The 12219-nt window shown below is 44.0% G+C and overlaps 1 protein-coding gene across 1 annotated transcript; it reads right to left on the bottom strand.

The window, feature by feature from the left end:
• Nucleotides 1-816: 816 nt before the first annotated feature.
• Nucleotides 817-11851, bottom strand: LOC144700856 (uncharacterized). The gene is made up of 8 exons (XM_078572412.1): nt 11597-11851; nt 11357-11452; nt 4029-4139; nt 3648-3957; nt 2848-2938; nt 2448-2754; nt 1548-1696; nt 817-1472 (listed from the first exon to the last, which is right to left on the bottom strand). The coding sequence occupies exons 1-8, from the start codon at nt 11786-11788 to the stop codon at nt 965-967; spliced, it is 1764 nt and encodes a 587-aa protein (XP_078428538.1). The 5' UTR covers nt 11789-11851; the 3' UTR covers nt 817-964.
• Nucleotides 11852-12219: the final 368 nt, after the last annotated feature.

The following is a 12219-nucleotide window of genomic DNA, read 5'->3' as shown; positions in this document are numbered from 1 at the left end:
TAGTCTCTAAGAGAAAATTAGTGATGAAACACAAAAAACATGTATCATTAGACCAGAAGGTTAAAAAGTAGTGAGGCTGTGATAGCCATATAATGAGAGTGAGAAGTAGACGTGGAAGATTAACTAGAAGTGATCCACTAGGTTCTAGTTATCTATTTATGGTCAACACCAATAATAAAAATGATATATCACTGATTCTATATGCTTAGGAACAACACTTAATCTGCTTCACAAACCAAAACCACATACTTACATTCATATTCTTCAGATGTGATTGCACTAACTTAAATGATATAGAAATGGTAGGTAATCGATCAACTCTATCAATACACATCAATTCCTATAATATTAAATTATAAAAAGAATAGAGCTTTGGTTACCTGAATAATTTTGTTAATTGTCCTACACAGAAGGCCAACTAATTGAAATAAACTATTTTCAAGAGTAGAAGTCATTCAAATAATGTCATTACAATGTTATGAAACCATACTTTTATGAAAGACAAGTGACTTATTTAGCGGAGCATGGTAAACAAGTTGAAAAACGAGGTCCAACACCCCTTCCTATTCATCTTGTAAGGCTACATATGACCTTTTTTATATATTAAGAGGTTTACATTTTGTAAGTTGAAAAAGGAGGTTTGTTGATCTCAAAAACCCATCATCTCTCTGTGGCTTCAACGAATGACAAAGAGAATGACGAATTCAATAGATGGAGAACATGGTATTGATGAAACTGGATGCCAATGACAACAATATTGTTAGCCAAGAAATGGCTGATGAGAATATTAATGAAAATGACTTGGGGCTTTGAAAATAGGTGACAAGAACAATGATTACTCATCATCGACAATAACATGAACAAAGATATCATGGACAAGGACAATTAAGGAAAAAGCACACATCACAGATACAAAAGGACAGTCAGAAAAAGGCACTTACAGGCGAGGAGACCACCAGGGTCGTCACTGACGTCCATCCCCCCCTGCTAATTCCTCGCGCCGGAGATGCTCAGCGACCTTATAATCCACCATTTCCATGAAGAGATTGGCATCAAGGACACAGTCAGAGGATGCAAAGACGGCAGATCTCACACCAGCAACGAGCTTGGCAATCTCCCGGCCCGAGAATCCCTCCGTTCTCTTTGCTGCCTCCCGGATTACTGCCTCAGACACCCCCTCCACCAAAATTCGGCTCTGCGGTGGACTCCGGAGACGGAATCCAAATGTTGGAGATGGAGGAACTGCAGCAAGGTACCGATCCAGGTAGAGTTTGAGGAGGTGGAACCGCTCCTCTTCTCCTGGTAGGGGGAATTCAATCACCTCATCAATTCGATCAGTGATGGCCGAGTCAAGGTCGCCAGGGCGGTTGGTGGCGAGGACAAGGACGACATCGCGGGACTGGTCGCCGGTGCGGAAGAGCAGTGCATTGAGAGCACTCCTCTGTGCCTCGCTCATCCGTTCACTATTCCTTCTGAAGAGATACACCGCGGCGTAAGAGAAAAAAGAAAGAACATCGGGGAAGGAGGGGAGAAGGTGTTGATTTTACTCGCATAAGAAGGCATCAGCTTCGTCAATGAAGAGGAGCAAGCCTTTCTTGGATTTCTTGGCCCAGTCGAAGATCCCGTGGATCTTGGTGACTGCCTGTGAGCCAAGGGGGACGACATCTCCACCCGTCATCATTGCGTAGTCAAGGCCCTGCACTAGGAGAAAAGCAGAGCATCTTCTTAGAACAAAATCAATAATAGAGATTGAGCATATAATTTTACGAGGGAAAATAAATATTTTTCAGTTTCTTCTCAAACTGAAACAACAGAAACCTGCGATAGATTTCTATTAACCAGAGGATCGTCTCCAGATCAAGATGATACAATCAGAGATTGAGCGTGCAGGATGTCACATTCAAATTCTTGAAAAAAACAGGCTAGGTGAGTGTCCTGATTTCCCCGAAATTCTTCTTGAACCGAAAAAACAGAAATCTGTGATTGATTGTTGGGAAAAACCAGAGAGTTTTACCTCAACAAAGAAGGAAAAAAGATGTGACTTAAATTTGATGAGTAAACCGAGGACCCAGGTGAATCCCCATTTTCTAGGTTCTTCTCCAGCGGAAACTGCAGAAATGGTTAACCGATTTGCTTGCATGATAGATGTCGCATTTGATGAGCAGAAAATAACATTATTAAGACAGAAAGCTGCAGAGAAATACCAGACGACCATTTCCAGATGAAGATAAAAACAATCAAACACGCCAAAAAAACGCCAAAAAAAGCATAGAAACATCAACTGCAAGCCGATGAACAGCAGAGGAAGGAACAGCATTGTTTCAACAGATCTTCTTGAACTCTCCCAAAAAACCACGAAAATGCAAAGAACAGGGCCAAAACATCAAAGCCTATCCAATTCCAGTCACAGATCCAGCAGCGGATGCAAGAATCCATCAAGAACATACCGATTTCTTTGCGATCTCCCTAGCCACCATTGTCTTCCCCGTGCCAGGGGGACCGTGAAAGAGCATGTTCCGGAATGGCGCTTCATGAGACTTGGTATTAGCGGTCGCCATTGCCAACCGCTCGATTCTGCTTTTGAGAGAAGGGTGGAGAATGATCCCATTGAAAGCGGCTGTCCTGCCGACTGATGAAGAAGAAGACCGTGAGAGCAGTCCTGACCAGGGAAACCTGGCCATGGACGACTCCCTTATAAGAGAAGGCTGGCCCAGAATTCTGTTCACGTAGTTCCACATCACTCTCGCTCCTTCCCTGGTGACAGAAGACCGGGGGGTTTGAATTTTGGGAAAACATTGACTTCGGCAAAAAGCGTTGACCTTGCACAAAATAGAGAGGGGAATTGACCTTGTTGTGTAGACGCCTGCAGCAAGAGCGGTGCCCCCGCCCACTGCCATTAAAAGAGTGCTCCTGTCTGTTAATAGCATTCTGAATCCCCCTGAAAAAAGAAAAAAAATCAAATGATGGGTTTTCACGTAACTTGAAGTCCAATTTTGATATTCTTCAATGAAAAAATACGAGGAAAATTAGGAGATAAATATGGAGAACAAAAATAAAGAACGGAAAAACTAAATCCGCGTAACTTTAGTCCACAAAAGCCCTCAAACAGGGAAAAAAAGTAATGAAGAGAAGCAATATGAATCTACTGTTCAGTGAAACCATCATTAAATAAATTGAGCAAAATGAATAGATACATCAAAAGAAAATACATCGCTTCACTCCAATTTACGCCAAATAACGAGGAACTAATTTTAATTTTAAAATAATAACGAGGAGCTAATTTAAAGATAGCTGAGTTAAACTTAATGTCGTGCAACAACCAGGACGATAACAAGTGGAGGATAATGACGATAATTACGAAGTTGTCATTATTAGATCGAGCCAAACATGGATGATGATGATGAGGACAAATGATTTGTCATTCATTGTCAATGACGGGAAACTTTTTCCGAGTAGGTTTTGCGCATCAGCAAAGACGATAAATGGATGATGATGCTGACGGAATTAGTGATTATCCTCTTCTGCCATCCAATCGTCAATGACAAATTCATCATTGCTATCGTTTACTTGTCATCTATGGATGGCAATGATAAAATTTGCATTGTCTGCAGCCCAGTTAAGGCTACTGACAGATGTCACGTGAATACCTTCAATATGACTAAAAGTAGCATTGATGGCAGCAACCCATTTCTCCCTCTCGCCTTTGACTTGCTCCAGAAGCATTCGTCGGGTCTGCTCCTCGGTCAACTTGGCCTCGTGGGAGCGAGCTTCAGCCTCTGCCATGGCCTTCACTCTCAATGTTTCACGCTCTATTTCAGCTCTTTCTTTCTCAGTTTGGCGCAGTTGAGCTTGAATCTGCTCTTCTGTGGCACGCCGGGCTTGTTCTTTACGCACTGATGATTCCTCTTGCATCTTCACGAGCTCTGCGTTTTGATGCCTTTGTGCTTCATGATCAGCCTGAAAGAAAAGGATTACAGTTCATACGCATATAAGCAAGGGTACCATTGTAAAATCATTTCCCAGGTGACCTGTACTCTTTTCCTTGCCAACTCGTCTTCGTATCGTAACATTTGAGCCTTAGTTTGCGCTTGCTGCTGTACTAAATTCCTATGTTCTTCTGACATTTTTCGTTGTTTCTCCTGCCAAGGAAGAGTTCAGATTGATATACTGAAATTTCATTCATGATCATTCAAAATAGTTGAAGCAAGAAAAATGAATTGACCGAGTTTTTGTTTTTTGTTCGTACATTCTTCTGTGAAAGATGAATCTCCCGACATTCTTCTGTGAATTTTTTGTTTTCCAACATAGCAGCAAACAAGAAAGAATCAAGGTGTAATGTGAAATGATAATTCTTTTTGAAGGGAGATTACTTTTTTTGAAAAAAAGGGGAGCCGCAAATAAACTACAGAAATGAAGTAAAAAATGTGGATTTCTGAAGGCGGGATTGAAACAGTATTTTTAATGGAAAATGAAACAGTATTTTCAATTCTTTTATTTAAGGAAAAGCGATCATTTGAAAATAAAACGGACTTGAATAAGAGCATGGACACTATCCTCCGCTTCACATTTAACAAGTATGGAGGGTTGGCCAGGAGAAGAACAATTTGAAGACTATGATACCAAAGACTAAAACGCTGTTTTCTTAAAGATAGTATGATGCACATCATAATGTATAACAAGAGGAAAGTTACATAAAAAATTAACTGTTAGACGACAATGCATTTTTATAAAATTGTACATGAGTCTCTGTGTATAAAGGTAGATGGTGATGTAGCCCAGAAGCCCATTTCTTGAGGCTCATTACAAACTGGCAGCCCAAGAAGGAGATTCTTCTCGAAGCTGACAAGATATGCAGAAAAGTGCCTAGGGACCCACAAAAACCTGACAGATTCTTCTTCAGCCAGAATCTGCAGAATATCTCTGCTACACCTTGTCAGAGGTGCAGTTCTTCAATTGTTTTGTCAGGATTTTCTTGAGCCACACAATATCTTCAGATAGATTCTACAGGCCCCAGAATCCGCAGAATATCTCTCCTCAGGCCTGTCAGGCTACTGATCTTCTGTTTTATCTTGTCAGAATTGTTTTTTCCAAATGTTTTGAGTTATCTTTCCATGGAGGCTGTCAGTGTAAACGACCATGCACCTTTGTGACCTATATAAGGCCCTCCTGTACCCCTGAATGAGGATCATTAAAATATATTGTCTTGTTGAAACTCCTGTGATAGGATTCCCAGCCCATGTGGGGGCATTATTGTCATTTTAATATGTTGCCCTTCTTTCTATGTTGCCTTTAAATAGCACAGCTGTTATACTTAGAGAGTGGAGGGAAGAGGAACAAGAAGCTCCAGCCAGGGGCGGCGCCTTAGAGAGGACAAGAAAAGGAACAAGAACTTCATAAAACGGCTAGGGTTGTTTGGAGCCCTTTAAAGGGCCCCTACATATTGCTCCCACGTGTGAGCTACTTAAGAAGGCTCTCACGTGGGAGGTTCATTAGAGGGTGGGTCCCACGTGTGACCATTCAGAGGGAGATCACAATTGGGAACCTGAAAGTGACGATTTTAACATATCAGAGGCTCCCATGTGGACCACTTATAAGGTGTGACCCACTCACAATGGAGTTCAAAGGAGAGGAGAGAGAGAAAGGGGAGATCTTGGTAGCTCCAGTTTAACAACAGCCCTCCTCCAAGGAAGGCAGACTGGCATTTGGTTCTGAAGGATTAGTGGTTTCTCTCCTCCTCTCGTCTCTCCTACGTCCACGCATCTTCTCCCTCCACGGTCCCCGTCCCCGCGACCGTCTACTCCTCACCGCATCTCCAGGCGGCTCGTCCTCGGCCGATTCCTACCTCCTCTGCTCGGCCCTCCCCTACCCTTCCCGTTTCACCTCGCAACCCCAGGAATTCCCTTGTCGTCTCAACTTCTTCCACCTTCAGATATGGACCTCGACCAAGGTCCCTATCATCCTGTTTCTTCCCTCTGAGTGTTCTCTTTGTTAGAGATTGATCCAGTGCTTGTGGACCCAAGCACAACTCCTAATGGACTTAAGGGTTGGAGAAGCTAGCTCTGTGGATTCAGCACTCAGCTACCTCAAGTACATCAAGGTTTGTGGATTCAAGTCCTGTTCCTTTGCTGTCCCTATACTGAGGCTGCATCAGATTGAACCCTCATTCCGAGTGAGTCCTTTCAAGTCAGATTAAACCTTCGTTTCAAGTTAGTTTGTTTGGTCTAGATGACCAAACCCTAGCCACTAGAAGAAAACAAATTTTCACCTTAACTTACTCAACAGTCACACACATACCCCCGTACATACAGGGATACTAACATGGGTCGTACTATGGTGTCCAAGAAGGGAAGCACGGTTATGGGATTAAGTGGGGTTGGGCGGGCTACTCTCCAGAGCCTCATCAACAGATAGAGCTGCAAAAGACACAGAGAAAGTATCTTCTCTGTAACTGGATTCATTATGAACTTTATTGCTGAACCTCCAACTAAAATTTTCCAACTAAAATAGGAAAGCATTTGCATCCGGTGGCTTGAGCTTGCCGCAGACAAACTGATTGAACGACGAGGTTACGAAGTTCTTACCATCACCTTTCCATAAAACCGCCAAAACCATTTTGATAGGCAGATGACAATGTGAGCCTGTCAGCCTTTCAGGAGCTCCTGTTGATGATTGGGGGAGACTTCAACATGATGCTGGAGACATGAGATATACCTAATGGAGCTGGTGGGCCTGGTCTGGGCTCTGAGGCATTCTGGTCCTTTAAATGGGCCAGCTTTGCAGGAAATAGGGCCCATGAACTGCCTGTATACTTGGAGGATCACAGTGAGTCTGATAGGTTCTTTTCAAGAAAATATAAACGAAGGAGACTTAACTGCGCAGGCAAGTCCACGTCAGCCAAAGGACACTAATAGGGTCAACGACCCTATAAATAAAGACAAGGACCAGCATAGAGAGCAGCTTATTTTTCAAGAAACGTCAAGACCAATCAGGAGCGCGGGAAGGCCTGGAGAGCAGAAGCCTGAGTCCAGAAGGGGATCGGGAGATCCTGGTTTGATATTCTCTTTACTTTCTACGTTGTATGCTCCATTTGTCCTCATTGGTGGAATTCTATTTCGACCTATCTGATAATTGATCCGATCTGCTATATTTTGACTCTCGCCTCTACAAGGAGAGTCCTATTCAATTGGTTTTGTTTCTGGATCATATCAGAGTCTCAGTACCCTCTCTCGGATGGACAGATTCTTGTTTTTGGTGGAACTTTTCAAGAGCTTCCATATGGCAGAAGAATGATGTCTCCCAAGACCACTGTTGGACCCTTCTTAACGGGTGAGGTTTGGATGGCCATCAAGGCTGGAATGCGGAGTGTGGGGCCTGGCACTGGTCTCTTGGGATGTGTTTTTCAAAACTATCAATTGTGGGGACTACCCCACACCCACACCCTTCCCAACACTTTAAATATTTAAAAGAACAAACTTTATAGGCCACTCATAACAAGTGGCCCATTGACACAAATAAGATAAGAAAAAAGGGGAATGTATCTAATCAACAGGTACTTTTTCTGTTCAGGGTGTTTACACGAAGACCAGAGTGGAACAGATTGAGGATAAGCTGGCAACGATCCATGGGTGCAAGTTACCGTAAAGATAAGGATTTTTTTGTTCTCTGCCTTCAAGGCATCAGGACGCTAGCTTCACTACCTCTCGACTCAAGCACTGTTCCTTTCACTTGGTTGATATAATTGATCTGCGAAGAAGCCTTGCTGAAATATTGGGAGGTAGAGTACAATCAGATCAGAGTGTGAGCAGCTTCATGGATCCCTCAGAGCCGTGGCTCTCAAATCAGAGCTTTATAGATCCCTTCAACGTGGCCTTCACCTTGTCAAAATCAGAGTTTAAGCACCTCAGGTAGTGATCTGAGAGGTTCCTTACAGCTCGAAAAGGGAACCCAGCCTGAGCAAAGAAATGGCATTTGTCGGAGGTTTTACCGAAGTACAGTCTTTCCACCAGAGAGAAGGAAGAGCTTGTCAAACAGCTCGAAGATTTCACTGCTTGGCCGATAGATAAAGACCATGAAGCTTAGGACGTCCTATCTCTTGAGAGCCCCCTTAGAGTCTGCATGACGAGGATCACCAGATAGCTGAGTTTCATCTCTGGGAAGGGTCATGCTCCAACAGTGGTCCTTCCCAGTTCTCTCCTGGGTCATCCTGAGGTGCATGGGTGTGCATCAGGCTCTCCTGGGTCATACATCAGTTGCCCAGATCTGCACCAGGCCTTCCTGGCTTTTTGGTGTCTTCCAGGGCTCTCCCTATTCTCCCTTAGGTTGTCCTGAGTGACTTCCCTGCCCTCCGCATTGTCACTGGCATCCTACGCGTCATCACTGACATCCTTTGCGCCTTCACAAGCACACTCCATGAAATTCCTGATTCCATTGGTGCCACCAATGACGCCCTTCGAAACTCAGGCCCTTCTGCTTTGTGCAGTGAGACCCTCTCTAGCGCAGGCCAAGTCCAGTCTGACTTTCCGACCGAACAGCTCCTGCCTGCTAAGCTGCATTGCCTTTTTACGCATTCTCCTCAGTTGCGAACTCCACAAGGGTGAATCCACAAAAGCCTCCGTCGTTAGGGCAGGCCAATTGCACATCCACCACCTCTGCGACATCTTGGAAGAGCCCTTCAACATCATCTGGGCTGATGTTGAAGGATAAATATCAAACAAACAGAGACTTTGATATGCCAGTGCTGGCTTTCACGGCAGGAATGTGGCTTATCTGTTGTCGGATTTATCGGACTTGGCATCTCATTACAACGTCGGCCACCTTCTTTGAGTTTTCTTTGCAGGAGGCTCTTCATCATTGCTCTCTTCCTTCTCCGAAAATCTTCACTGAGCTCTTAAATGATGCATTCACAGTCGCTTCAGTTCCAGATTTTTTTGGCAGATTTTCAGGAGAAACTATGACTGGAACAGCAACAGTGGGAGCGATGGATTTCTTGCTCGACATGCCCATTATAGTGTATTTGCTGTAACTGAAATCGAAGAGAAGAGAGCAAGCAGGGACGACCCTAGACGAGGTTTGAGGTTATAGATGCTGGTCCCAACACCAGCACCCAGGACCCTTTCCAGCGACACTTGTGCCCTTTGTTTCAACACTGGTGCCCTTTGCTTCGACACCAGCACCCTCTAGTCAGCACCCTAGGACGCCTTCAACTTGCTCTACTCCACTTGCTCTTGGAAGCCCCTGTCAATCGCCGTAGAACTTCCAGATGCTGTGTAGCTAAGATCCAGCCCGCTGCCTTCCTTCTGTTGTTGGCCCTGCTTTCTGGTGGCAGTGCCCCCCCCAAGCCTTCTTCCTCTCTTCTTCTTCTACTTCTCTTCTCCTTCATCTTCCTTGAACCCACTATGATACCATGTCAGCTCTTGGCTGATCGGGCAAGAGAATAAGGAGTCAGGGTGAAGGGTGGAACCAAAAAACATCAGTAGAAACGCTCACAATCATTCACATTATGAATGCCTAAGAGAGACAGGTGGACCATGACATTTTAGCCCAGCAGTTTAACACAAGCCATCAGGAAGCTGTTATTCCAGGAGACTTCAGCAGTGTGTGTTCTAAACACAGGGGTTGAATAAGACTGCTCTCATCTGTTCTTAGAGTCAGCACAGATGAGGCATTCCTGGACACTTTAGCAGAATGCTTGTTTGCTCGGCTGGTTTGGGCTGGCCAAAAGATTCCATGGTGAATGATACTTCAGATGAGGCATTCGAGGCCTACCTCGGATGTGGAAGATTTTTTCTTAAAAGAACTCAGAGGCAGAATACTTAAGAGGAAGGCGGAGTGTGGAAGGCTCCTTGCGATGCCATGGGCCATCTGACTGCATTGTAATGTCATTTTTTTCAAGGTGAAGATGGCTTCATCGGATGGCATCATTCACAAGGTGCAGGGCCTTATTTCATTCTAGTTTAGAAGGACGAGAATGGTTGGTGGGACCAGCGCAGCCCTTAAAATTCTTGTTTATAGTTCTATAGTATTGTGTTCATCATCGTCTTGGGTTCTCTACTGTTACGATTCCCCTCGAGTGTAACAGATCCAGAATAGTAGATGTAGAAGATCGTTCAAGAATTCCTTGAAACTAGTTCAGACTAGTAAAAGATTAGCAGGATTATAAGTAAAACGAACTGATGTGAAGAAGGCTATTTCTCGCTTGCTGGAGAATCCAGACTGGTATTCTCCTTGCTTGCTGAGAAGGATGGCCGTCGGATCGGCTCCACCATGATCGAGAGAATCTCCCGCTCTGCAACTGATTCAAGAGAAAATCGGATCCTATTATTTATAGCTTGCGTTTCCTGCTGCTATGCATTTGAAAGGCCATGGCCCAGTCCAGCCCGTGACTCGGCGTCTCTCCTGCGCCTCTTGCTTTGGTAAGTTCGTGGTAGATCCTTAACATCTTCCTTTCACCTATCAAAAAAAAACCCCAAGGTGAACAGTGGATTGCCAGACCAGCCACGGACAGTGCGTGACTGCCACATAGACAGCACAGAGGCAACTGAGGAGTGCGTTCAAACCAAACTCGGACATCGCAGAGGCCTGCCAGCAGATAGCTTACGGATAGCATGCAAGATATCTGCACGCATCAGGAACACGCCAAGGACAGCTTGCAGACGGCCATTGCTGCCTCCTTCTATGGAACCTTTTAGACATTTTGCTTGCAAGGGCATTTCTGTAGCTTAACAAGTTAGGGGTATTTTGTTTTACATGTATTTCCCTTTAAATAGGGCCAACATGATCCAGGATGAAGATTTAAGGCCAATGATAAAACTGGCATTCATCCAAGGAAAACACAATCATTTTCAGGCTTTCTAAATTTGATACAAAACTTCCAACTGGTTCACCAGCATGCGGCACAAAAGATGATAGTTGAGGTTCAGACAATCTACAAAATGGGTTTTTATTTTTTCCTGAAAGATCATACAATCGGGTTTTCAATGTGGCGCACATAACATGATTAATAATTATGAAATGACTCCACCAGTTGCGTATGGAAACAGCTTTGAAAATGAAGATATACCTTTTTTTTTAAAGTTTGTCTGTGTAGTACAAGTATTCGAAACGAGAAATGTCAGCTATCTAGAGATGCGAACGTTGTCTTGATAAATAAGGCCGTCAATGGTAGCGATGAGCTTCAGAACAAAGAAACTGTAAAATCTAAAAAATCGCAGCACAAATAAATGGGATACGATACCTAAAAAAATTGAATCATGAGTGCATAAAAGCACATAGTCACTGAAGCGGAGAAAAGACATTTTCTAGGATTTCTTCAAAAAAAAAAGACATTTTCTAGGACGGGTTAAAAACTATTCCATACAATATCTGCTTCGACTTCTATAGCTTTAAAACGAGCTTTCTCGACAGCCAATTCCTCCAGTCGCGTCTCTTCCTGCTGTCTCATAACATCAAACACCTGAGAAATATCGGGCATTAGAAGAATAAATGGGGAATCTAATGGAAATAACAATCGAACAGGAACTATAAACTGTTATCATCAAGCTGCAACGAGGGGTATGGCCGAAAGAAGAAAAAATGTTGCAGAAATACAAAAAACGACCTGCTTAGCGAACGGAGAGCCGTTGATCTCCCGGAGAGCCTTGGCGCCCCTCTCAAGGGCTTCTGGGTCAAACCCATCAGCGTGAACGCGAAACTCAGCGAAGAAAGAGGTCGACTTGGCAGCCACAGCAGCCGCAGCCGCGGCGGCCATGGATCCTGCAAATAGCTTCATGGAAATTGCGTTCAAGCCCATCGCTCACCACCCCCAACCCCACCACCTACTGGAGAGGGGTTTGGAGAGGGTTTAGAGAGAAACCTAAATAGCGCTTTGTCTACGGTCCCTTTTCAGTGGAAATTTTGAGAGAAATTTTGAATTTCTTATAAATTTTATAAGAAATTCACATTTATAGGGATGGTTAGGCATAATTTTATATGCGCAACCATCCCTATAAATGTGAATTTCTTATTAAATTTATGGAAAAGCGGGTGATTTCTCTCAAAATTAGTGTTCGCCCAACCGGTATCCATCCGACATCCGATATCGGACAACCGATATCCAATATCGGGAAGAAAACCGAGACGGTGCCGGATGTCGGATATTGGTCGATCTCCGTCTCTGAAGGGTAGACGGATATCGGTGATGGATACCGTAGATATAGGGACCCGACGGATATCGAATACCGG

This window comes from Wolffia australiana, chromosome 3 (assembly GCF_029677425.1).
Source record: "Wolffia australiana isolate 7733 chromosome 3, ASM2967742v1".
NCBI classification, from domain to species: Eukaryota; Viridiplantae; Streptophyta; class Magnoliopsida; order Alismatales; family Araceae; genus Wolffia; species Wolffia australiana.
This window is presented reverse-complemented; position numbering and strand designations above follow the sequence as displayed.

What these genes read in the sequence shown, in the direction of transcription:
- LOC144700856 (XM_078572412.1), bottom strand. Translation starts at nt 11,788, where the DNA reads ATGGGCTTGAACGCAATTTCCATGAAGCTATTTGCAGGATCCATGGCC. An exon ending in GCAGGCGTCTACACAACAAG is followed by an intron (nt 2,755 to 2,847) that starts GTCAATTCCCCT and finishes TTCTGTCACCAG; the next exon opens with GGAAGGAGCGAGAGTGATGT. An exon ending in GGGAGATCGCAAAGAAATCG is followed by an intron (nt 1,697 to 2,447) that starts GTATGTTCTTGA and finishes CTCCTAGTGCAG; the next exon opens with GGCCTTGACTACGCAATGAT.